The sequence below is a fragment of the Galleria mellonella genome, unplaced genomic scaffold (genome assembly GCF_026898425.1).
Source record: "Galleria mellonella isolate WM207_F2 unplaced genomic scaffold, CSIRO_AGI_GalMel_v1 utg64, whole genome shotgun sequence".
NCBI classification, from domain to species: Eukaryota; Metazoa; Arthropoda; class Insecta; order Lepidoptera; family Pyralidae; genus Galleria; species Galleria mellonella.
The window spans coordinates 5,697,437-5,724,031 of record NW_026442133.1 but is presented as its reverse complement, the minus strand read 5'-3'; the positions used below and the strand labels follow the sequence as shown (position 1 = coordinate 5,724,031).

The window sequence follows — 26,595 nt, the reverse complement described above, 5'->3', positions numbered from 1 at the left end:
TTGTAACAAAACCAGTTATTTTGATCTAAAAACTAAACTACTGAGCCGATTTTGATTATAATTGTATGGGTCCAATCTGTAAGTACATATATTCTTTCAAATAAAAAAATAATTTTCTAATTCGGTTTAGAACTAGCGGAGTAATAACTCACATAAAAAAATAAAAAAGTCGAATTCCTCTTCTTGAAATTATTTTTATTTAGGTTTCGATAAGATTCGAATTCACCACTTCTGTGGTCTGTATGTCTGAATTTATAACTTTACTAACTGGTACGGTATAGGTAATTGGAGTAATAACTCTTAGATTTCATAGTATGGTTAAAAATGATTATTTAATATTTCTAGTTTCGGCACTAGGTAGTTGCCTAATGTAATGAATAAATTGGGGTCATTCTAATTTTCCGTTTATATACATAGATAATGATATAAGAGAATGTTAATAAAAGCAACCGATAAAATATTATTTATGTGAATGAAGTCGTAAGTAATACTGCTACTGTTGATAAGATATCAGAAATGATGTTCTCTTATGTATGTTGGTGTAAATTATAAATAATACACTGGAGAATGTTTTCATAAATAGCATTGCATTTGTTTGAATGGAACAGTCTGTAGCATAAAATACTTCATAAATTTATACCTACCTATTTAGTATTAATCTCCGTCAATTTATTGTCTATCAGGGCTCGCGAGCGGCATGTTTACTAAACCAGTTACCTTAGTCGCATTTTTATATCAGTCGCATGTTACAGCTTGGTAGCTCGACAACTTGTGCAGCTGTAAATGTGCACTTTGTGCGTTATTTAAATAATGGAATTATTAACGATACACATACCTGAGAATGCCAAAACAGATTTAGTGTTTTATGTGAACGGTAAGAAGGTAAGTGCCTTTTTTTATTTTGTTTTGTTTCTTAAAAAATAAACAATTACCTTTAATTATAAAAAAACATTATCAATTGCAGAAAGAATTATTGATATCGGTGCGTAATATGCCTTTAAACAAAAATGCAAGCTAATTATAATTCTGCGTACGGGCATGAATTTCATTTTATAGGTAGGTTAGATAGGTAAGTAAATATGGACGACCGCACATGATGCATATAAGATAATTTATATTATATTAGACAACTCGTAATGCGTAAGTAGGCAATTAAGTTTTTAAAGTTCGACTATATTTGTGTATTGTATAGTATGCAAGTAGATTGGTACACTTAGATACACTTTTTTATGCAGGATTACACTACAAATTACTAAATATTTCAATTTCCTATGATTTCATCTAATACACGATTTACAGCTATATTGGATTTTACTTTTATCCGCAACTTCGTCCGCGGAACCGGTTTATGTTTATTGACCGGGATAAAAAATAGTCATTTTCATCTCATACATACATATAGTACGTTTATACCAAATTTTACTGTGTGGTCCCGGCATAGAATGGGCCACTCCTTTTCCGTGGGTGTTTTAAAAGGCGTCTAAGGAAAATTAATGGTCGTGATATCGGTAGCAGCGTCACTTTTAAAATATCACTAAAAGCCAAACTGCGGTTGCCAACTCGCCTGCTAAGTGTGGCAACTACTGGCAAAATTTCATCAGTACATAAGCTATGAGGCAACAAATAATTTTTCATATTTATAACAATAGTAAGAAGAATTTACAGATTCACATTTTATAGTTATGAGCTACAGAACTTTTTAGTAGGCCGTTGATAATATTACGAGAGTCAAGCCACTGATTATGAACACAATATCTATTTATATCCCTAGTGGCGAATAGGGTGACCCCCACTAGACAGAGCGATGACCTCAAATACAAATGCTAGTTGTTCAGGGCCATTTATAGTAAATAAGCGAGAGATTCATATTCTTAATGTAATGGTACTTTATCACGCCTGCGCTATTGGTATTCGTTGGCAGGCTACTAGTCAGTGATCACAGCTGTGGATGATGTCGGGTTATTTGGCTTATCGTGAAAAATTCACTATAGCAGATCAGAATATGTCATTAGTTTTTATTTGCGACCTTTTTTTAATTTACTGCGGTTAATTCAAAAAGTACCAATTCATCATCTTCATCATCATCACATTATCGTTGGCCACTACTGAGCATAGGCCTCCCCCGTACTCTGCCGTAAAGACCGGTCCCGAGCAATATGCATCCATTAACCCTCGCAATGCATTTGAGGTCGTCGTTCTATTTATAATAATACGAAACGCAAACACAGTATAGAACGAACCCAAGTCGTTCTACACTGTGTTTGCCTATACAGGGTCGCCGCTTAAAAACCTTTCTTTCCCATCTGTTGTCGGTTCTTCGAGCTATGTGACCTTTTACTCTTCAGCTTGCTTCTGATTCAGGCCGTGTCGTTCTTTTTTATTTTATTGCGGTTTCTATCACGCAAAGAAACATCAAGCATAGCCCTCTTCATAGCTCACTGAGTAACATAGCTTCTGCGTATGGCCAACCGTGTTTCGGTTCCATAGGTTCAACACGCACTGGTTAAAGACGTTCGTCTTCAAACTTTGAAGTATTTTGAATGCACTAAATGAATGGCTAAAATATTAGGTTAGGTACATACTTAGTATTTGTTAATATCTTCGAAGTTTAACTGTATTTTTTTAACGCGCCGTCAACTCGTTTATTCTTTAAATTCTTTTTCCCAAAAGTTGTCTGGAAGAGATTGCTTAGCAATAAGACCACTTTTGTACTATACTATGTTTATTGAAAATCCTTCAACAAGTCCTATAATATTGGTGCATTAAAGTGTTAAATAATTAAATAATTTTTTAGGTAGTGGAATCCGAACCTGATCCAGAATGGACGTTGCTTTGGTATTTACGTAAGAAGCTTCACTTAACGGGTACAAAGTATGGCTGCGGAGAGGGTGGCTGTGGTGCCTGCACAGTCATGGTTTCTCAGTATTTGAAACTGGAAGATCGCGTCAAGTATCCTTTTTTACTATTTTCTTAATTTAATAATGTTTATTTTTTTAATATTTTACTGTTTTTTTTTTAATGTTACCAAAGTATAGGTGCTAAATAAACTCGAGTGATAGTGATAGGCTCACCCGCTATGTTTTGTGAGAAATGGGCAAATCTAGTGGTATGTTAATTACAATGCAACTATTTAAGCCATAGAAGAAGGATATTAGTCGATTATTGTTACGTTGGTAATGCGGCAAGTTTTATTTCTAGTTTTCTTTCCCTTGAAAAGTAGTTATACAAATATATAGCAATATAATTTATAACTTTATACCGAAATTTAACATCTTAGTTCTCAGTAATGACAATCATGATCATCATTATCACTGCTGAACATAAGCTCCCTATAGATTGCCATAAAGAACCGTCCTGAGCCATTTGCATCCACTGAAAAAGGATTAGGGGCAAATGAGTAAGCGACTTACCTGATGATGCAATATTAGTGAAATTGCAGGTCAGTTGTCGGCCTTTTAGGAAGACATATGCTCTATTCTTGAAAGATTCATTGCCGTATTTGTTCGGAAATACGGCTGCTGGGAATTAATTCCATTCTTAGGTTGATGATAGTATTAACGGGCGTTAGGCTTATTGATGTTCACGAATTCTTCCACTTATATGTAGTAGTTACTTTATTGTTACCAAACGCCGCGTGCCGGGAGGTCAAGATTTAAATCGAGTTTTGAATAAATACAAACCTTAACGTCTATATCATTAGACATATAGCTGTAAATGCTTGTCTGACTCCGGTATGTGCTATGCACGGCTTAGCGGTTACCACAGTAGAAGGTATCGGTTCGACGCAAGATCGATTACATCCGGTTCAAGAAAGGCTAGCGAAAGCACATGGGTCACAATGTGGATTTTGTACGCCGGGGATCGTAATGTCCATGTATGCTTTATTAAGAAGTAAAGAAAAGATTTGCTATTCGGACATAGACACAGCATTGCAAGGAAATCTATGTAGATGTACTGGTTACAGACCGATAATTGAAGCTTTCAAAACATTTGGGGAAGCATGGGAAATAAATTATGTAAATGCAAAAGGAAGCAGTTCGTGCGCAATGGGTGATAATTGCTGTCGGAATAAAAAAGCGGAAGAGAATAATAAAAATGAGCTTTTTAGGAAATCATCTTTTGTACCATATGATGCAACACAAGAACCAATTTTTCCTCCTGAATTAAAGTTGAATAACAGTTATAGCGAGTCATATTTAATGTTTAAAGGAGAAAACGTAATATGGATACGACCACAGAATCTTGAAGATTTGATAGTACTGAAAAATAAATATCCAAATAGCAAAATTGTAATTGGCAATACCGAAATAGGAGTAGAAATGAAATTCAAGAAAATAAAATATCCCATATTACTTTGTCCGACTATGATACCAGAAATGTATATTTGTGACGCTACTAAAGAGGAATTAACAATAGGTGCTGCGGTTTCTTTAAATGAGGTGAATAGTTTTCTGAATAGACAGCTGAAACTTGACACTAGCAGAGGACAAGTTTTTGAAGCTATAATAAATATACTTCATTGGTTTGCTGGTAATCAAGTTAGAAATGTTGCTTCACTTATTGGAAATATAGTAACAGCTAGCCCTATATCTGATTTGAATCCAATATTAATGGCGTGTTCTGCAGTACTCAATATTTACAGTTTAGACAAAGGACATAGAAAGGTAGTAATTGATAGTGATTTTTTTGTGAGCTACAGAAAAACATTACTTAGAGACAATGACATTGTTGTATCTATAGAAATACCATTTACTAACAATCAACATTTTTTTAAAGCATACAAACAGTCGCGTAGAAGAAATGATGATATTTCTATTGTAACAGCAGCATTTAGCGTTAAATTTATTGACAAAGTAATTTCAGAAATTAAAATTTGTTATGGGGGCATGGGACCAACTACTATATGTGCAGTAAATTCGTGTAATTTAATAAAAGGATGTTGTTGGAATAAAAATATGTTAAATAAAGTAATGGATTCACTTACACATGAATTAAAATTAGACATTTCTGTTCCTGGAGGTATGGCGATCTACCGTAAATCACTATGTTTAAGTTTATTTTATAAATTTTATCTTCATGTTTTAAGTGATTTAACGTCAGCGACTGGTGATAATCTAATAAACAGCCAGTTATATGGTATCAACGACTTACATATTTGCGAGCCAAAGAGTTCGCAATATTTTGATTTGAAAAACGACGCCATTGAAATTTCGGATTGTGTTGGAAAACCCGTACCACACATATCAGCAATGAAACAAGCAACAGGTGAAGCTATGTACTGTGATGATATTCCACATATCGAAGGAGAATTATTTTTGACATTAGTTTTGAGTACTGAATCACATGCTAGAATTAAGTCAATAGATGCTAGTAAAGCCCTTTCAATATCAGGTGTGGAACAATTTCTATCGGCTGTAGATATAGATGCAGAGTTTAACAAAGTGGGTCCTCTTATAAAAGATGAACAAATATTTTCTAGTAATATAGTATCCAGCCGATCTTGTGTGATTGGAGCTGTGGTTGCTAAATCTGAAATGATAGCTAGAAAAGCGAAAGATCTAGTAACAGTAACGTATGATCCAATACAACCAACAATAGTTACATTAGAAGATGCTATAGTTCATCGTTCTTTCTTTTCTGGGTCACCTGTTTCTTTAAAAAAAGGAGATTTGATAGAAGTTTTTTCGAACTCATTTCACATTATTGAGGGTCACGTTAGGAGCGGAGCTCAGGAACATTTTTATTTGGAAACAATGTCTGCATACGCTGTAAGAAAAGAAGACGAATTAGAAATAATATGTAGTTCTCAAAATCCAGCTGAAATAGCGGTAAGTGAAATATAAAAAAAAATGGTAGGATATTAGAAAAGGGTCTTAATAATGTTATTGACTATAAATAACATTTTTAGTATATTCGTAGTTAGTTAAATTTTGTATATTTCAGCAAATAGTTTCAAGAGTGCTTCGTATACCAAACCATAAAGTCGTATGTAAAGTAAAAAGGCTTGGAGGAGCTTTTGGTGGGAAAGAAACTAGAGCTATGATGTTAGCTGTTCCAGTGGCAATAGCAGCGTATAAATTAAATAAACCTGTCAGAGGAGTTTTAGATAGGGATGAAGATATGCAAACGACTGGCTATAGACATCCTTTCCTTATCAAATATAAAGTAGCATTTGATGATGATGGAAAGATTTTTGGTGCCGCAATAGATATTTATTGCAATGGCGGTTTCTCTATGGATTTATCTAGTGCGGTAAGATCTCATGGTGCTACTTATAAACATATTTATATTGAAAACTAGCATGCTTATGAAATATAACCAAACAATGATGTTAAATTGTGTAACACGATTATATGAGTATTATGTAAGGATATAAATCGTTGGCTTTCGATTCTCTTCTTCTAGTATGCAAGAAACCTAAAATAGTAGGTAATAGATAGATGGGATAATTTAGTATTCTTCATCATTCTTCAAATAAATAACCTTAATGGAGCAAAACAATATTAAATGACAGTTATAAAGCTATAAACATTATTGTATAGATACAAAAGTATTCTAAATTTGGAGTATTATTCTTTAAATTGCCATCGATTTTTATAATTTTTTTTTCAGTTGGTGTCAAGATCTATAGCACATATTGATAACTGCTATAATATACCTAATGTTGAGGTAAATGCATATATTTGTAAAACAAATTTGCCTTCAAATACAGCTTTTCGAGGTTTTGGTGCGCCTCAAGTTATGTTCGCTGCAGAAAATATGATAAGAGATATAGCTGCGAATTTAGATAAAACATATGAAGAAATCGCAATTTTGAATATGTATAGAGAGGGAGATTTGACTCATTACAACCAATCACTTAAATATTGCACTTTATCAAGGTGCTGGAATGAATGTATAGAAAATAGTGCTTACTGGAGACGAAAGGTCGAAGTGGATGAATTTAATAAGTAAGTAGGTTTATAGAATATTTGTTTGTTAAACAGATAAATAATAGATTTTATTCTGTTAACTGTTATTGCTGAATATAGGCCTCGGCTGTAATACTAGACTTATTGTAGATTAATTGAAGTAATTCCGTTTATCTATTGAATAAAATAATTAGGTAAATAGATAATTTGAGAATGCTAAAATATTTAAATACTAATAATAATAATAAACGAGTAGCACATATCTGCTTAATTTTCAGAATGAACAGATGGAAAAAGAAAGGGATTGCTATAGTTCCAACGAAATACGGTATATCTTTTCAATCTGATGTACTGATGCAAGCTGGAGCATTATTATTGGTATACAATGATGGTTCGGTTTTATTATCTATAGGAGGTGTAGAAATGGGACAAGGACTTTTTACTAAAATGATCCAAGTAGCTTCAAGAGCACTGGATTTGGATATCAGCAAAATACATATTAGTGAAATGTCTACCGACAAAGTGCCAAACAGTTCTCCTACAGCTGCGAGCATTAGTTCTGATTTATATGGTATGGCAGTAATAGATGCTTGCACTATTTTAAAAGAAAGATTAGAGTCGTATAAAATTAAAAATCCCAATGGCAAGTGGGAAGATTGGGTTATGGCAGCGTATTTAGATAGAGTAAATTTATCTGCTACGGGATATTACTCAGCTCCAAAAATTGAGTATAATGATAAAACTAATTCAGGGAATATTTATGAATACTTTACGTACGGAGCTGGATGTTCTGAAGTCATAATTGATTGCCTTACTGGTGATCATCAGGTGTTAAGATCTGATATAGTAATGGATTTAGGAGAAAGTATAAATCCTGCTATCGATATAGGCCAAATAGAAGGTGCGTTCATGCAAGGCTATGGTTTTTTTACTATGGAGGAGATGTTGTTTTTGCCAACTGGTGAAATTTTATCGAAAGGACCAGGAACATACAAAATTCCTGGCTTTTCCGATATACCTAAAGAGTTCAATGTTTCACTTCTTAAAGGTGCACCTAACCCACGAGCTGTTTATTCTTCTAAGGTAAGTAAAATATATATATATATATATATATATTAAAAATTAGTTGTTTACTGACTAACTAGTTACACATTTGGGAGGGGGAGGGATTGTCAGTAATGGGACCCCATTACCCACGCGGTCCCTCCTAGAAACCATCTTCATTTATTATTACTTACTAGTATACTTACCATTCCATTTTCGACTTATTAAAAGCTATTCAGAGATTAAGTAATACATCTCCGAAGATATTTACTAACGTCTATATCTAAATATAAACTAATATTACAAAGAGGAAAGATTTAGTTTTTTTGTATGTCTGTTTATAGTGGATTAATTAAAAAATAATTTTAAATTTTAAAATTCTTTCATTTACAAAAACTTATATTATATAGGCGGCATTTTATTTAAAAAAAATAAATAAATAACGTGTGATGTCGAAGAAGTTATAAAGAACTAGTGGCCCAGTCCTTTATAAAAGTGAAAGTTTGTAAAGATGTTTGGATGATTAGATGTTTTTGTTTCAATAACGCTAAAATTCTTGATCGGTTTGAATGAAATTGGTACACGGGTAGGTTATATCCGAACACAAAAATCTTTATATACTGACGCACGCGGGCAAAGCCGCGGAAAATATCTAGTATATAATATGTATTAGAGGAAAGTAGAACTATTATTAGTGTGTACCTAATTTTTGTAATTTTTACGTACATGGTTCATTCACTTATATTTATTTTCCAGGCTGTGGGAGAACCACCTCTCTTTTTGGCTGCGTCAGTATTTTTTGCTATAAAGGAAGCAATTAAATCTGCGCGAATCGATGCTGGTGTGAAACCAGATTTTGTGCTCCACGCACCAGCCACTTGTGAACGGATAAGAATGGCATGTGAAGATGAGTTCACCGAAAAGGTACAATTTTATTACTTCAATTGAAACCTGTATCGAAATTTGACATACAATTTTATGCTTTCCACAGATACCAACTTAACAGCCAGATGCACCGTGTTTCTATGGGAGGGTCAACATCTTTTATTGTTTTTCTATCCATGTTGCTTGGGAAATTGTTCTATAAGTTTCTGTGGTCGAATACTGTTTGAAAAGCATAATATTAATTACTATTCATAAACTTGAATTAACCACACTCTTAATTTTTCTTAATTCATTTAATTGCAATACTAACTCAGTGTGTGGTATTACAATACCAGTGAATATAAATAATATGGTAGGAGTATAGATATAGGTGAGGATGAAGTCAGGTCAGTGGACCAATTGTGACAAATCAGGAATTAAACATAAAAAAATTTAAGGAGAACCATCTGGAAGTCGACTTGACAGGGTATATTACCCTTGCACTCGTTAAGGCCAAATAGGTAGTAAAAATAAATAAACTCATTTCTTTAAAATTTAATTCTCAAATTATTATTTTGAGTTTCAGGTGAAACCGACTATAAGTAAAGAAGGTCAGCAGTGGAACGTCGTTGCGTAGGAATTAGTTGCAGATTGTTTATTCAAAATATTATTAAGCCTTCAATTTTATTTTAACCATATTTCAATATTTAATCGGTTTTAATGTACTTTAATTGTATTTCAATTAAAATTAATATATACTGATTTATAAAACAACGTTTCTTATTTCCTACATATCACTGCAGTTTCTTCTTCTCTGTAAATCTGATTTCTATGGATTTTCATACCTCAAACTTATATTTGAAATGTAAGTTCGTCTGTCGTTTATTTTTCATGCTTGCATTATTATAATTATTTATTGAGGTATGTCATGGAGATTGTCTAACTAGTTTCGAATTTGATAATCCTTGTTCATAGATCTTGCTCATTAATTTGGAATTTGAAATTAGTAATCCAAAGTTAAATGAGTAGTAGACCAAGGGAAGCATCGGAAAAATTTTATTCTTATGACATTTTGTGAAACTTTTTGGCATCGGTACTTTTTAGAGTACATTTTGGGGTACTTGGGCCCTGCTGAATACGATTTTGCCTGATGCCAGCTTCTCCGTACCTCCTTCTCCTTTTACCCTAAATGCTTTTCTCTAACAACTTTTTTTTTTACAAAAAGTATTAAAATTCGAAAACTGTCAAAGACATATAATCTCCATTAAGTTTTTTATAACATTGACATACAAATTATTTTGATAACGCTATAAAATAATGAAATACGCCTTGAAACGCATGACAATTCTTTTCTTTGTAAAACTTTATATTTGCCTTCAATTACTTGAAAAACGGTCGGCGTTGTGATAAAATATCTACATAACTAATTAATTTATATGCATTTATTTATAAAACAAGATCTTACGTATGTATTGTCGTTTGACTTTATGTTTACAATATACAAGCTCGTATAAAGTAGATGTTGTCATAAGCTTGGTAAAATTACGCATGCATTAAACGCCATTATAGAAACGTGATATATTTGACACGAAAAATTTAAACTTTGGTAAAATAAAATATTTGTCATTATCATAATAATTTTAATAAAACTGTTTGCTAGTTCACAATTTACTTCACCGGTGGAGTTTTTTTTAATGGATGATAATGGAATGGTAACCCCGCCTGCGCTATCGGTATACTCTGGCGGGGAGTGATAGGTCAGTTAGCCCACCATGACGAATCTAACAATAAATCAATCACGATGGTTTCCAGGGGAACCACGGAAAGGTCGACTTGACAGGGTATATTGCTAGCAATGGGGCTACCAATCCCCATTACTAATAATCCCTTCTTCCCCCAACTGGTGGAGTTAGAAACGTGAAGTTTTACTTTATGTGTGGCTCAGATGACTTTATAATAGTATAACAATTAGGTGAGAAAAAATTATTTTAACTACAAAAAAAAAATACGCTAATAACAGATATAATAATATATAAATAACACTGCCTCTGGTAAGGATTATGATATAGCACGAGTATAAGCGACATTTATCAAATTTCACTAGGTGACAGCGAGCTTCTTTGCCATTTTGAATTGTATAACAAATATACATTCCTATATGAAAAACGTTCTAAATAATTACAGAGTAATGTAATGTATATATATATTTTTTTTAATGTGTGGTAATGGAATGGTATTCCCACCCGCGCTATCGGTATACACCGGCGGGGCACCAGTGAAGAATGATAGATGAGGATGAAGCAGGTATCGTGCTTGTGGTATGAAGCAAGCCCATCGTGACGAATTCAACAAGAATTGTTCACGATGGTTTCCAGGGGAAACCACGTGGAGGTCGACCTAATAGGGCATATTACTAGCAATGGGGATGTCAAACTCCATTACTAACAATCCCTTTCCCCCCAATGTAATGTATATTGGACTCTATTTTCTGCGCTTATTTGGGAAGCTCATTTGGGCCATTGTGCGTACGAATCGAGGCTAGTGTGCCAGCTCGGCTTCGCCCAGAAGTACAGAAGCTTCCTGGAACCTTCACAGACCTCAGAGGAGCGGCCTCACTGTTTCGAGGATTTAAATTACGCAGGAATAATAATCATTTTAATCATTAACAGTGCGTTGAATGTACTAATAATTAATGAATTGCGTGTAATACTTTGATAAAAAACATGTTTTGCGCATTAAAATGGATCGTAAAAATCTACATTTAATATAAGTACTTAATAAAATAAGCACAACAGCAAAACATAAATATTACCAGAGGAAAATTTGTACAAATGTCGTTTGCTTGGGTACCTCTGTCCTATTCGTGTTTCAACCGTAAAGCAGTTGTGTTTGCATGGCTGTGTTTCGGTGTGAAGAGTGGGATATATAATATGAAGAGTGAATTTACAGGGTACAGAGGAATAACACCTGAGTCCTCAGGAATGGCAACGCATGGAGGGTATCATGGCCGAAACAGTATATTCTGTTATGTCCATGGTACTGCTCATGTCTATAGGCGACGGTTACCTTTTAATCAGGTGGGCCGTCAGCTTGTTTGCCATTTTAAGTTGTATAAAAAAAATCTAGGGCTGTCTGTGTCTCCTGTTGTTATAATAAGTTGTTGTATAAATGTTTGTTTAATGGGCAATGTTCCGTTATTATCCCTATCTTTGTTTTTTTTTTTTTCTATCTAGATATAATAAACATTTTGATTATCGTTGATTCAACGTTGGCACGGTCAATTTTGATTGCATAAGTTTTATTAATAATTTTAAATTTTGAAGTTACTCCAGTCAAGTTTTATCTGGACTAGTAAAGATGTTCAGTATATATCAATAAATACATATCAGCAAATGTATGCTAGCTTAGGTATATCTGCGACTTCATCCGCGTTAATTTAGATGAAAGACAGCCGAATGGAAGGAAGTACCTTGTTTCTTGAGCGCTTTTTGAGGTCACGTGCCACGCATCTTCATTTACAGACGTTCTTCTATTATATTATTATCATTATAATTTTTAAATTATTTATCCAAATTGCTTACCGTAAAAGACAAAATTTAACTATTTTACATAATAAAAGCGATAAAAGTAATTACTTGGATAAGGATTAATTTACAACACCATGAATGAGTATTGTAAATATAGTATTCAATTTAAATATTTTGATAAGCTATAGCTTAATTAAACTGGTTTTCACCTAAAGGAAATGCTATCACAGTTTTTTTTTAGAATTATGTAAGATAAAGAATTTCATCATATAATACATTATTTTCGTATAACTTGAACGGTTTATTCAGCGAACGCCGAAATAACTCTTTGATGGCAGGATTTTTGTCGACTTACTTAACAATTATAGTTATACTTCAGCTAGTTAACACAATATCTTTATTAATTTATAATTATAAATTTATTCTTTGTAAAGTTTCATTAAAATTTTGTTCAGTAGTTTTTGCATGAGAGTAACAAACATTTATCTATCCATTCATAATCAAAATAAAATCGTAAATTAAATACCTAATATTATTTTATATTAACGAAATAATATTTGTAAATCTATGCCTTAAAATTATCTAAACAATATTTAAATATCAATTTTATATCGTATATACTAAGAGTGTATACTTTATTAAAAAATAAGTTACTGACATACATATATCAGTAAATTAAATATTATTTTTTTATTATCCAAATAATATCAGTGAATTTATACTCTAAAATTAAACAAACAATATTCAAATAATATCAATTTTATATAGTATATATTATATAAGTAAATAAATAAGAAAGTCTTTTAATTATCAAACTAGCAATAGCAAACGAAAATTGTAAACGTAGTAATAAGTAGCATTTCGGTTAAATTTCGCGCTAGTAATAAGCAAAGTGTATATAACCTAGGGATTATCTATTCATCATTATTCCATACATTTAAAGCTAGTATGGATGTTACACAACACTGGTAATAAGCAATATAAATATTGGTAACACTGCATTACGTCTAGCGATGGGTAACTAGCTGAGATTTTAATAACTTAACTACCTGGCTATTTATGACGTAAAAGCTGGCTAAATAGCCAGCTATTTGGCTACCAGCTACTATAGGAAGATTTATTATAATCAACCTAATAGCAGGATGCTTAGCGTTAGCTATTTAGTTAAATAGCTGCCTAGCCGTACCACATCGGGTTTGATTTTCAACGCAGCAACATTTGTTAGATAATGCGATTGTATTTTTTTTATTCAACAAACAATATTGTTAGGTATTATCCATAAGTAAATATTCTTTTAATTTTGTTTATAGTGGTGCCACCTATGTAATGAGTTAAGAAACTTTAGCTGTATCAACCAATAACGAACAGACCATCTCAAAGTTTAAGTTTATAGACCATAGATGTCGCTAACTTTTATTTATAAAATGAATTTTGATAATATTCATTTTAATTAATAAATATACTCGTAATTATGACTATAACATAGTTCTTTGCAAGAAAAAATAAATTAATTTATTAAAAAATATTGAATATTAGATTATTTAATTTATTTGTTACTGCGGTGAGGATCGAATCCAACGCAATGCAGCCGGGCAGCTATTTAAACAATAAGTATACGCTATCGTTACTGCCAACCGCAACAGCTACCTCGGCCAGCGGGGAGGAAAGGGATTGTCAATAATGGAGTCTAATTGCCCCATTGCTAACAATACACCCTATCAGGTCGACTTCCACGCGGTTTCCCCTGGAAACCATCGTGGTTAATTCTAGTGCAATTAGTCACGATAGGCTAACTAATCTGCTTTCATTATCACCTATCACCTCAGACTGGTGTCCCGCCAGCGTATACCGATAGCGCAGACGGAGTTACTATTTCATTTTGGCCAATTACCTCGGCCAGCGGCTGCGGACTGCTATTGGTAGCCGATAGCCGCAAAGGTAGGTTAAAAGTGCCGCGAGTTGTTGCGAGAAAGGGATGGTACGGCTATGCTCAAGCTGGCGGGAAACTCCCGCCCCCCTGATGTATGAGCATGATTAACGTTTTAGTTCGCTAGCTGAGAACTTTTTAACTAAACAATCAAACATACTGAAAATTGTTTTTGAAAATTGACAGATAATCGCGACGTTGCCACACTTCGGTAAGCTAAACTTATGAACGCTTTAAGGGCTGAACCTATTTGAATGAAATTTGGAACAAAGTATACTTTTTATCATTACAATATTTACAGTAGGGAGAGGAGAGGGAGACAGGCGTGACAGATATGTATATATTTATGTAATATTTACAGTATTTTAAATTACCCATAAAATATTTTTTTATTACTTACTATATATTTGTTTAGGATTGATTATATAGATTTACAGTTGCCATATGCATAACATAGATACAAATAAACAGATACATCAACGTTTTTTGTGCGATCATTGCTTATTGAAATATTACTAATTGTGATACAATAAAACAGTGATAATTCTGGCCTTCAATTTCTTTAAAAGTAGATAAACTCTTGTTTACGAAGTCACATATCTTGATCGGCCTCAACAAGTTATTCGAGGTGTCGTGTCAGTCAGTGGCATTCGAGCTATCAAAAGTATTGAACGTGTATATGTATATACTGGACACAGTATAATTACACGATAAATAATTTAAAAATTTATAAAAATTAATATATTATCATGGGATTATTGAATGCAGAGGATGAAGTTTGTGACGATAATGTCTGTACAGAATTGGTATTCTATGTTAACGGAAAGAAGGTACGTATTCAAATTATTTTATTTTTTAAAATGCGTAGTTTTAGTTTTTAAATGCAGTAAATAAAAATAAATATATAGTCGTATGGAGGTACTATTAAGAATCTAGATTTTTTTAAATGAATTTGTAGCGTTTTTTAATGTGCAAGTAAGTTATTACATAATTATTCTAATTATAATAAAATAGTAGGTTTATAACCATATGGATTATAGGTATTGTCTATTTTAATGCAATATCATAATAAGAATTGACTGACAAATCAATATGATATGTACATATATGTATATCTATAGATGTATACTAGATTTTTTCGAACTTGCCCGCTAGGAGATATCGCAAACATGTGAATAGGTTGGACGTTGAATTTGCATGTTATAGGTACTGTATGCAAATTCATTATACTATGAAGATAATATTTTAATCTAGCTACTAACTTTTTTCTGCGACGTTGTTCGCATAATTAGTGAAGCGTGGTCAAACAGCCTTGATATAATTGTGCTGCGTAAAATTCATTAGCAAGTGTGTACATAAGAATGTCGGTTGTTCGGTATTATTGCTATATTTCCTTCTATATATATATATATATTATGATTATAAACAATTGTTAATATAAAAAGATTCTGTTGATATGTTATAAGCCGAAAATTATTCTGAAATGCATGCAGAGTTCCGGTTTGTCTGGATAGGTCAAATAACGTAATAATTACGAAGAACTTATCACTTACAAGTTCTTAGCATTTGTATATTTATCTAAATTAGGTGATTTAGGACAATTAAGATCCACTAATTGTTGTAAATATAGAATTAACATCTAGTCTTAGTATATAACCAAAATTTCCGATAAACATGGGAGTAAACTTGAACTAATACAAGTAGAATAAATACCAGGTGATGGACTCTATGGATTGCAAAATAATTATCAAAATCAGTTTAGAGTCGTTGAAGTTACCGCGTAACTTACACGCTAAAGATAGGCGAATTGAATAGTTTAAAAATTAATAATTCAATTTTTTTGAAAATTGGCAAAATGCCACGCACCGTACAAAATTGTTTGACTCTACCGTGACTTTACCGTGACTATAGCGCAGAAGAATAATTATGTTCGTCTAATAAGGTTGTATATTATTTTTTAAAACTTATGTCCAATTTTAATACCCGAAACGGTAAACACATTATATTCGTCAATTTCCGACATCCAGTATCGGTTATATATAGAAAAATATAACATAAAGTAACTAGAAGATGTCAAGTTTATCAATTTGGTTGAAGGGATATCAAGAATGTTATTTTCTAGTGCGCAGATAAGAGGCCATCTCTATGTAATGACTTGTTAACCCAGTGTTTGTTATAATATTTGTTAACACTTTTATTTATTGCACCAGTATATAGTAGTATATTATACACATTTAATAAACTTTTAAATGAATGTTAAGAGAATTTCAATACAGCGGAATATTTTTATCTGTACATAAGATTACAATGAACGTTGTAGGTCTACTTGAGGTAGGACAGATTACGGGTAAATGATTATTATCAGGCAGGTCGTAGACAGTTTGTATCTAACTTAATATTATAAAGAATAAGATTTTTTTTGTTCATAATAGATGCACTCAAAAAATATTTATGCAATTTTAAAATTCTATCTACCGGTGCAAAGCCGAAACGGATAAGTTTTTTTTAGTGTCATATAATATATATGACTTAATTTATAGTAAATTAGTCGTTTACCTATGCGCGATTGAGTAGCAAACATTACAACATTTTTACGTATTTTTATAGGATTATTAGGATTAAGATTATATCTATATTCTTTAGTATATGTACCTATTTGTTTATCGTGACTCTGCTTGTGATGTCATTATTGGTTCCTGTTCCTATGGGAAATATTGAAACATTCTCTTTGTTTTTGCACATTATACTCGTAGGTATGAAGATTCATTATCAAAATTTTAAGTTTTCGATCTTCGAATAAGGTTTACATGCGATTTCATATAGTGGACGGGTCAATTGTATCTCATAATACACACGAATGTTTCTGATAAAACATAATTACTAGTTTGCAAGTTGAATATTACCTAAGCAATCATAAAATTACATTGATATACAGTTTCATTTTATTGTGATAACGTAACAAACAGACTAAAATTTATTATAGCATTTATTGATAGTATTCCAATACCGATTTCTAGCTTCTGTTGCAAATTTTCGTGAAAATAATATGTAGTACCGATTAGATAGTTAATCTATCATAGTTTTTCCACTTTGTATTAATGTTAAGTGGTTAAAGAATCTTTATTCGCCGTCATTCTGTTTTCATTTATTTAAATTTATTCCATTATATTGTTATTCATCCATATATATTAATTCTACTTTTTACTCGTTACTTGCGTGCCCAGCATATTATATGTTAACTGCGATAATGGTAGTCCAGTCTTTTGTAATCTTAAATATTCCCTAAATTATTGTACTATATATTAAATCTTCAGTCCAATGTACAGTAAAGTTTTTATAACACAATACTCCGTATATGCTTGACTACTGGTTGAACCATTAAAATGCCAAGAGATAATAAACAAACTCATTTCCACAATTATACTCGTAATATTGGTGAGAATGGATTTCTAATATCATAATAAGGATTAGTAAGATATTATAAATTAAAGATATCATAGATATACTTACCATCAGTTGCTGCAAGTTTGCTCCTAATCTTTTTGTTACACCATTTTATTGGTAGAATAACAACGAATTTTATTTGTATTTATGTAGTAACAGATTGTAATGTCATATTGTGCTTAATATACTCGTATGACCGTGTCATACTATCAGTTGAAGTGACCTGTTTACCGATTGTAAAGTAATTGAATCAGGACATTGTTAATCAGTGGTGCTCGGATAAAATTGCAGTATATTTATGGTAGGTGCGTAACTCCATGAAGAAATGGGAAATGTTCACGTAAAGCGTATCATTATATCTATATGTGTAACACTCGATATGCCCTCATTTCGCTGAGCGTATTTTTTTTATGGATGATAATGGAATGGTTACGCCATTTGCGCTATCGGTATATATTGGCGAGGTACCAGTTAGGGATGATAGATAATGACGAAGCAGGTCAGTTGGCAGCAGGCAATTCAACAATAAATTAATCACGACGGTTTCCAGGGGGAACCGCGTAGAGGTCAATCTAATAAGGTATTTTTTTTATGGGTGTTAATAGAATGATAATTCCATCTACGTTATCCGTATACGTTGGTGGGACACCGATGGGGATGATAGGTGATGATGAAAGCAAGTCAGTTAGCACATTGCGACAAATTCAACTAGAATTAACCACGATCGCGTGGAAGTCGAATCGGTAGGGTGTATTGCTAGCAATGGGATTGATAAACTCCATTACTAACTTCTCTTTTCCCCTCACCATGAATATTAGTATTTAACGTTGCAGTAAATGAGTATGCCATCGTTATTAAGATGAATTTGGTTCGTTATAGCTATTTTCTCATTACACAAAAGTTAGTCGAAAATTTGAAATGACACACAAAAAAATTTTTGGTGCTTTAAACTCTAGAATTTTAGACCCTCGCGATGTATAAGTCGGAGCAGTATGCCATTTAATACTAGGCTACGGCACTCTCATTTTCACTCAAAATAATTTAAAAATAATTTAATAATTTAAGTAAATACTAAATAATAAATATACATATTTATGAAATAACCTGTTTCCTTACGATTTTAATCCAAACATTTAAATAAATCTCATTTCTAATAATTTCAGGTAATAGAACCACATCCAGATCCAGACTGGACGCTTCTATGGTATTTAAGGAAAAAGCTTCGTTTGACTGGCACCAAGTTAGGCTGCGCAGAAGGAGGCTGTGGAGCTTGCACTGTCATGGTATCCAAGTACAACCGAAAAGAAAAAAAAGTCATGTATCCTTTAAAACAAATGCACCTACCTATTTGTACTATGCAATGCAACGGATGCAACTACTTCTCTAAAATATTTAACTTAGTAATTGATTTTTAAGAAAAATTAGTATCGCTTCATGTTGATGAACATATGGATATATCTACTTTTATAATTTTCAATTCTTAGTTTTATTTCAGTAATTTCATATTTTAATCAGTGATATTTTCAGTAAATGTTAGAAAATAATAAATTTTGGGAAGATTAAAAATTTTATTAGAAAAATAAAAATCATCAAAACTGTATAGCTGTAGATACTTTGCATAATGAGTCTCTGAGTTCGCTTCTCGGTCGAGTTAATTTGTAAATGAACTTTTTTAAATTGGCTTCAGGTCTAGATATTCTGGGTTGTATTCATTACTTAGTTCCTTATAATACAGGTATTATAGATTGAGGGCCATGCGATTGATGCGACTATGAATTATGAACTTTTTCAGTCGATTTAAAAAAGAAGAAGATTCTCAATTCAGTTGTATTTTTTTATGTTTTTTTGCCTCCTTACTCCGTTAGTTATAAACTATTTTGGATTTTTTTTTATTTGAAAGGATATACTTTTAGATTGGTCCCATAGAAATTTTATCAAAGTCGGTACAATTGTTTAGTTTTGAAATCAAAATAACTGTTTTTGCCACAATTGAGATCAGTTTTATTTTGTGGAACACGATCTTAAATTATTTTATTGATTTGACAAACACTCTAATAATTTCCACTGCTGATATCTTAGCCTCTAGTAATAGTTACGAACACAATAATTATTAAGTAATTATTCTTAATGTATTTGTTCAGTCATCTGGCAGTAAATGCCTGTTTGGCGCCAGTTTGTTCAATGCACGGTTTGGCAGTAACGACGGTTGAAGGCATTGGGTCAACGAAAACAAAACTACATCCTGTACAAGAACGGATTGCAAAAGCGCACGGTTCACAATGTGGTTTTTGCACGCCAGGAATTGTTATGTCCATGTACAGTCTACTTAGAAGTTGTAAACATATTAAATACTCTGACATAGAAGTTGCGTTTCAAGGCAATCTATGTAGATGTACAGGTTACCGAGCCATTATAGAAGGATATAAAACGTTTATCGAAGATTGGGAATCACAGCGAATCACTAACGGTATATCAAATTGTAATGGTGCAGAGAATGGTAATCAACCTCCAATGTGTGCTATGGGTAAAGACTGTTGTAAAAATAAAACAAGTAGGAACAATGAAGAAAGTGAAACGCAACATATTTTTGATAGATCATCATTTTTGCCTTATGATTCTAGTCAAGAACCTATATTTCCGCCTGAATTAAAATTATCGGATATTTACGACAATCAATATCTTATATTCAAAGGACAACAGAGTACATGGTACCGTCCAACTAAATTAAGTACAATATTGGAGCTAAAAGAGAGACACAAGGATGCCAAAATAGTTGTAGGGAATACAGAAGTAGGGGTTGAGGTTAAATTTAAACATTGTGTTTATCCTACAATAATCATGCCCAACTGTATTCCTGAAATGAATGAAGTTGTGGAAAATGAAACAGGTTTAACAGTTGGCGCTTCAGTGACACTTATGGAAATGGATAATGTTTTTAATAAGTATATTAAACAATTGCCACAATATCAGACAAGAACACTCGTTACAATAAGAGATATGTTAAATTGGTTTGCAGGCAAACAAATACGTAATGTGGCGTCTATAGGCGGCAATATTATGACTGGTAGTCCTATTTCGGACTTGAACCCGATTTTAATGTCGTTAAAAGTTAAGCTTAATCTTTTGAGTAAGCAAGGAGAATTTCGTTCCGTTCTAATGGATGAAACATTTTTTACTGGGTATCGTAAAAATGTAGTAAAGCCAGATGAAATTTTACTGTCTATTGAGATTCCTTATTCAAAAAGATATCAATATGTAAAAGCCTACAAACAAGCTAAAAGACGTGAAGATGACATTTCTATTGTTACTGCTGCAATTAATATAACATTTGAAGATTACACGAATATCATAAAAAATATTAACATTGCTTTTGGTGGTATGGCACCAGTGACAAAAATTGCGTCCAAGACTAGTCAGTCATTAATTGGAGAGAAATGGTCCGAAGAAATGCTTGAAAAAGCATATGCACATATGTTAGAAGAGTTACCATTAAGTCCTTCTGCACCGGGAGGGAATGTTCTATTTAGGCGAACATTAACAATGAGTTTATTTTTAAAAGCCTATTTAGCAATAGCTCAGCAAATGTCAAAGGACTATTTACATAAAGAGCTCATTAAACCTTTTCACAGTAGTGGAGCAGAACAGTTTCATGGAAGTATACCAAAAAGCTCTCAGTATTTCGATTTAGTAGAAGAAAAACAGATTAAGAGTGATGCAGTAGGACGACCAATACAGCATATGTCGGCATTAAAACAAGCGACTGGCGAAGCTATTTATTGTGATGATATGCCTGTTGCTGAAAACGAATTGTATTTAGCATTTGTTCTCAGTACAAAAGCACACGCAAAGTTGATATCTATAGATCCATCAAAAGCGTTAAAGGAAACTGGAGTTGTTGCTTTCTTTTCCGCCAAGGATATAACGACTCATCAAAATACGATTGGACCAATATATCACGACGAAGAACTTTTTGCTAGAGAAAAAGTAGTTAGTCAAGGACAAACTATAGGTGTTATAGTAGCTCAAGATCAGGCAACAGCTCAGTCTGCTGCTAGAAAAGTAAAAGTTGAATATGAAGAAATTCAACCTATCATTGTTAGCATTGAAGACGCCATAAAACATAACTCATTTTATCCGCAATATCCTAAAACAATGAGAAAAGGGGATGTTACAGCCGCTTTTACAGATATAAATAACATAATTATTGAAGGACAGTGTCGCATGGGTGGTCAAGAACATTTTTATTTCGAGACAAATGTTGCATTTGCAAATCCGAAAAAAGAGGACGACGAGATAGAGATCTTTTGTTCTAGTCAACATCCTTCAGAAATAGCAGTATGTGTCATTTCAAATTGTCAAACGTAGTTCTTTTAATTTATTAGTAAAAATGAGTTTTATATAAATATGGGCGCATAACTGCGGGAGTTTTATAATCTGTTAGAGTTATTAGAATGTATAAATTTAAAAAAAGATACTTTGTTACAGAAACTAGCTGCCCATGTGCTAAATGTACCTATAAATAGGATTGTTGCTCGGGTAAAGCGGTTAGGTGGTGGATTTGGAGGCAAAGAGTCTAGAGGCCTATTAGTAGCCTTACCTGTTGCTCTTGCTGCACATAGACTTAATAGACCAGTGCGATGTATGCTTGATCGTGATGAAGATATGCAGATGACAGGTACACGTCATCCGTTTTTGATCAAATATAAAGTAGCTGCGACCAAAGAAGGAAAGCTAATGGGTGCCAAAGTCGATATTTACAACAACGCTGGGTATTCTATTGACTTATCTGGAGCTGTAAGTATACCTATGAGTATATTTTATTCACAGGTTGTGCTGATGTTAAAATCGACTTATTAATATAAATATTATTTGAAGAGATATATCTCTTAAATAATATTTACATCTAGGTATTAACAAAAAATATACAAGTTTTATTTTTTCCTTCTAGGTTGTAGAAAGAGCTATGTTTCATTTTTCAAACGCTTACTATATACCAAATGTGGAGGTAGTTGGTCACGTTTGTAGAACCAATTTGCCATCGAATACAGCATTCAGAGGATTTGGTGGACCGCAAGGAATGTTTGGTGCAGAAAATATGATACGAGATGTAGCTTGTAAACTTGGTAAAAATGTTGAGGAACTTAGTAGACTTAATTTATATCAAGAAAATTTATCTACTCATTTTGGCCAAACTCTAACACATTGCACTTTGCAAAAATGTTGGGATGAATGCGTTCAAAAAAGTGATTTAGCGGCACGAAAAATAAGTATTGAAAAGTTTAATAAGTATGTAAATGGAAAACTTTTATTCTTAACTATAATAATATGTAAAAATCTCAGTACTTTGTCACAGTTACATTAAAAATGACATTCCAAAGATTAATAATAGCAATAATAATTAGCAATAAGACTAATAGCTATTTTGTTAAGGTATTAATGTGATTACGTCTTATAATAATTATTGTGACCATTAATTTATATGAATATTGCATTAGAGTATGAAACTTGAAACTATGTGAAATAGTTTTTATATATGTAAATAATGTAATTTTGTAAATAACAAAATACTTTAATTTCAGAGAGCATCGATGGAGAAAACGTGGTATATCCATTGTTCCTACGATGTTCGGAATAGCTTTTACAGAGAAATTATTAAATCAAGCAGGGGCTCTAGTATTAATTTATATAGATGGTTCAGTTCTTATATCTCATGGAGGAACTGAAATGGGTCAAGGTCTTCATACGAAAATGATACAAGTAGCTTCACGAACTCTAGGTATCGATATATCTAAAATTCATATTAGTGAGACTGCAACCGACAAAGTTCCCAATACCTCTGCTACAGCGGCTAGCTCCGGCTCCGACTTAAATGGTATGGCCGTTTTACAAGCTTGTGAGACTTTGGTGAAAAGGCTTCAACCTTATAAAGAGAAGAATCCTAAAGGAAAATGGGAACAGTGGGTTTCGGCAGCATACGTTGACCGAGTGAGTCTTTCCGCTACTGGCTTTTACGCAACTCCTGACATTGGATATGATTGGAAAACGAATACAGGAAGGGCATTCAATTATTACACATTTGGGGTTGGGTGCAGTGAGGTTGAAATTGATTGTCTCAGTGGTGATCATAAAGTTATAAGAACTGATATTGTTATGGATTTGGGAGCAAGTTTAAATCCAGCAATAGATATTGGACAGGTCGAAGGTGCTTTCATCCAAGGCTACGGCTTATTTACACTGGAAGAGTTGATTTATTCTCCAATTGGTACGCTGTATTCTCGAGGGCCTGGTGCTTATAAAATACCTGGTTTTGGGGATATTCCGCAAGAATTTAATGTATCTCTATTAAAAGGTGCTCCAAATCCACGAGCTGTTTATTCATCGAAGGTGAGTATCCTTATACCTTACCTTAATTTAAAGGAGGATTAGCGCAATATATAATAATGGCCGATCTCGTAAAATAAAAGCGAGTGAATTCTATACCTGGCGAAATATAAAGAGGATCTATGTTTACAAGAATGCGCTGATAAGAAAAACATTTTAGTACATTGTAATAGATTTCTTTATCTTCTATAGCTTTATAACTCTATAATATTTATCTTTTATCGGAATTAGAGCGCTATAGAAACAAACGATATAAAGAAATGTACAAAATTGTTTGCGTTAGAAATTTTATATATTATATTTTATTAATGCAGACCGACAAGGATCACCCTTTATTTTGCCACTTCGCTTCTAAATCGGTGAAACACTAAGATTTAATAATAAAGAGAAAATTGTTATTTGCTCTTTATTCATCCAAACTACTTGTTAAATTTTTCAAACTTCTTTCTGTCTACTGCATATATACTCTGGAGACTCTTGTGGTTTTTCTAATACAGCAATATTTTTTACAGGCTGTGGGCGAACCACCGCTGTTCCTAGCATCTACAATTTATTTTGCAATAAAAGAAGCGATACGTGCAGCACGCGCTGACGCTGGCATGCCTTTGGACTTCTACTTGGAGTCACCAGCTACCTCTGCAAGGATACGCATGGCCTGCGAGGATCATATCACTAAGAAAGTAAGTATAAAACTACCAATTGTGATATCCTGATATATTAAGTACGCAACTAAAATTATCCAATAATTTATTAGAAATATAGCATCAATGTTGGCCACGAGAAATTGTTATTTTAAAAAAATATTATCGAGACCATAATTAGAAAAGGATTAGATTAGTTTTTTTTTTTTTTTAATGGGTGGTAATGGAATGGTTACTCCGCCTGTGGAATCGGTATACGCTGGTGGAGCACCAGTGAGAGCTGTTAGGTGAGGACGTAACAGATCAGTTGGCCCGTATGACGGATTTAAAAAGAATTAACTAAGGCAGTTGCATGAAGGAATTTCGTAGGAGGGGATATTACTAACAATAGGACTGTTAGATTCTCATTACTTGCAATTCCTTTCCCTCTAGATTAGAGGTATTTGTAGACTGTTGAAGTTATAGTAAACTGATACTCAACATGCTTACATTTTGCTAACGAAGGATACTAGAATCTAAACGAGTAGGCGAATCTACCGCCGCGCTCGGATTAATTTGGTTTCTTTCTGGTGTTTTCCCATCACCGGAAATTTTGTCAGAAATTTAAATGGATACACAGTCTTTGCTATTAGCCACACGCAAACTTACAACTTTCAAGGATTATTATAGACGTAGTACCTAGATGTATCAATGGACAAAATCACTCAAGTACTGTTAAAAGAATCTAATAAATTATTAGTAATTATATATCTAGCAATGTAGGAAGCAATCTTAGTTTTTTTTTTCTTTCAGCTCGATATCCCTGATCCAGATAGCTTCGTACCTTGGAACGTTGTACCTTAGTAAATTATTGGTGTAGGTGAAATTGGTGCGTATTTACATACATTTATATGTTTTAGCACTCAGGTGCTTTAAGTTTAATAGACAGCTAATAAAATATAGAATAATATTCAATGCAAATATATACAAATATTATGTGATGTACAATTTTAGTACATATGCAAGAAACATAATAAATTATTTTCATATATGTAAAACATTGTTTTATTGTTAAATATCATTCATAGTCTAAGAAAGAATGTATAAATTAGGTTCAGTATTTTTAAGCTTATCTAAAACAAATAATAATTAAATCTTTATAATATTATTTAGATGTCAAAGTGAGTTTGTATAACTCGAGATCAAAAATGTAAACAAAAAGGTTATCATACGGAACAATGAACTGTATTGCCTTAAGTATAATATGAAGTCAAAAAATGTTTAAAATCATTGGAACTATGTTAAGTACATAGTTATACAGGGTCTTTTAAAAATAATTAAATGCGGTCACTGATCACGCACTCAACAAGAATAACCGGTATATTTTCTTTACGTAAAATCTGAAATAATTTTTGACCCTGGCAATAAGAAATTTTTTTGAAAGTTATTTATTTATTTTTCATTTGGATGTTTATTACACAATCACACTTAAACGAATCAACAAACTTGAATAAAATTTGTTACACGAGTAGATTGTATCCTAATTTAACATATAGGATACTTTATATCGTAAAAAAGGATTTGTTATTTTTACAATTTTTCCAAACATTATTATATGCTCATTCATGTGGGCGAAGGCGGGAAACGGGTAGTATTTTATAAAAAAAATACTATATTTTATTTCGCACTAAAATGTTGTAAGGGAATCATTACGTTGCGAATTTGTCGGTCTGTCTGTCACAGCATTTTGTGCTAAAAACTCATATAAAATTTATAAAACTAAAATATTATCAATTTAGTTGAGCTTCAAAAATTATACCAATAGGTATTTTTTTTTTAAAAGCTACAATACCAGGTTACAATAAATAGACTATTTA

The 26,595-nt window shown here is 32.5% G+C and overlaps 2 protein-coding genes across 2 annotated transcripts; both read left to right on the top strand.

Moving 5' to 3' along the window:
• The first annotated feature begins 575 nt into the window (after nucleotides 1-575).
• On the top strand, nucleotides 576-9,593 carry LOC113512543 (xanthine dehydrogenase-like). Its single transcript, XM_052900158.1, has 8 exons — nucleotides 576-882; nucleotides 2,795-2,949; nucleotides 3,701-5,828; nucleotides 5,944-6,252; nucleotides 6,613-6,950; nucleotides 7,190-7,994; nucleotides 8,712-8,879; nucleotides 9,406-9,593. Exons 1-8 carry the CDS (start codon nucleotides 811-813, stop codon nucleotides 9,454-9,456), a joined length of 4,026 nt encoding a protein of 1,341 aa, XP_052756118.1. The 5' UTR covers nucleotides 576-810; the 3' UTR covers nucleotides 9,457-9,593.
• Nucleotides 9,594-14,889: 5,296 nt separating this feature from the next.
• Nucleotides 14,890-25,776, top strand: LOC113512321 (xanthine dehydrogenase). Its single transcript, XM_026896129.3, has 8 exons — nucleotides 14,890-15,103; nucleotides 18,881-19,035; nucleotides 19,859-22,052; nucleotides 22,203-22,511; nucleotides 22,666-23,003; nucleotides 23,297-24,101; nucleotides 24,611-24,778; nucleotides 25,532-25,776. The coding sequence occupies exons 1-8, from the start codon at nucleotides 15,023-15,025 to the stop codon at nucleotides 25,580-25,582; spliced, it is 4,101 nt and encodes a 1,366-aa protein (XP_026751930.2). The 5' UTR covers nucleotides 14,890-15,022; the 3' UTR covers nucleotides 25,583-25,776.
• The last annotated feature ends 819 nt before the right edge of the window (nucleotides 25,777-26,595 follow it).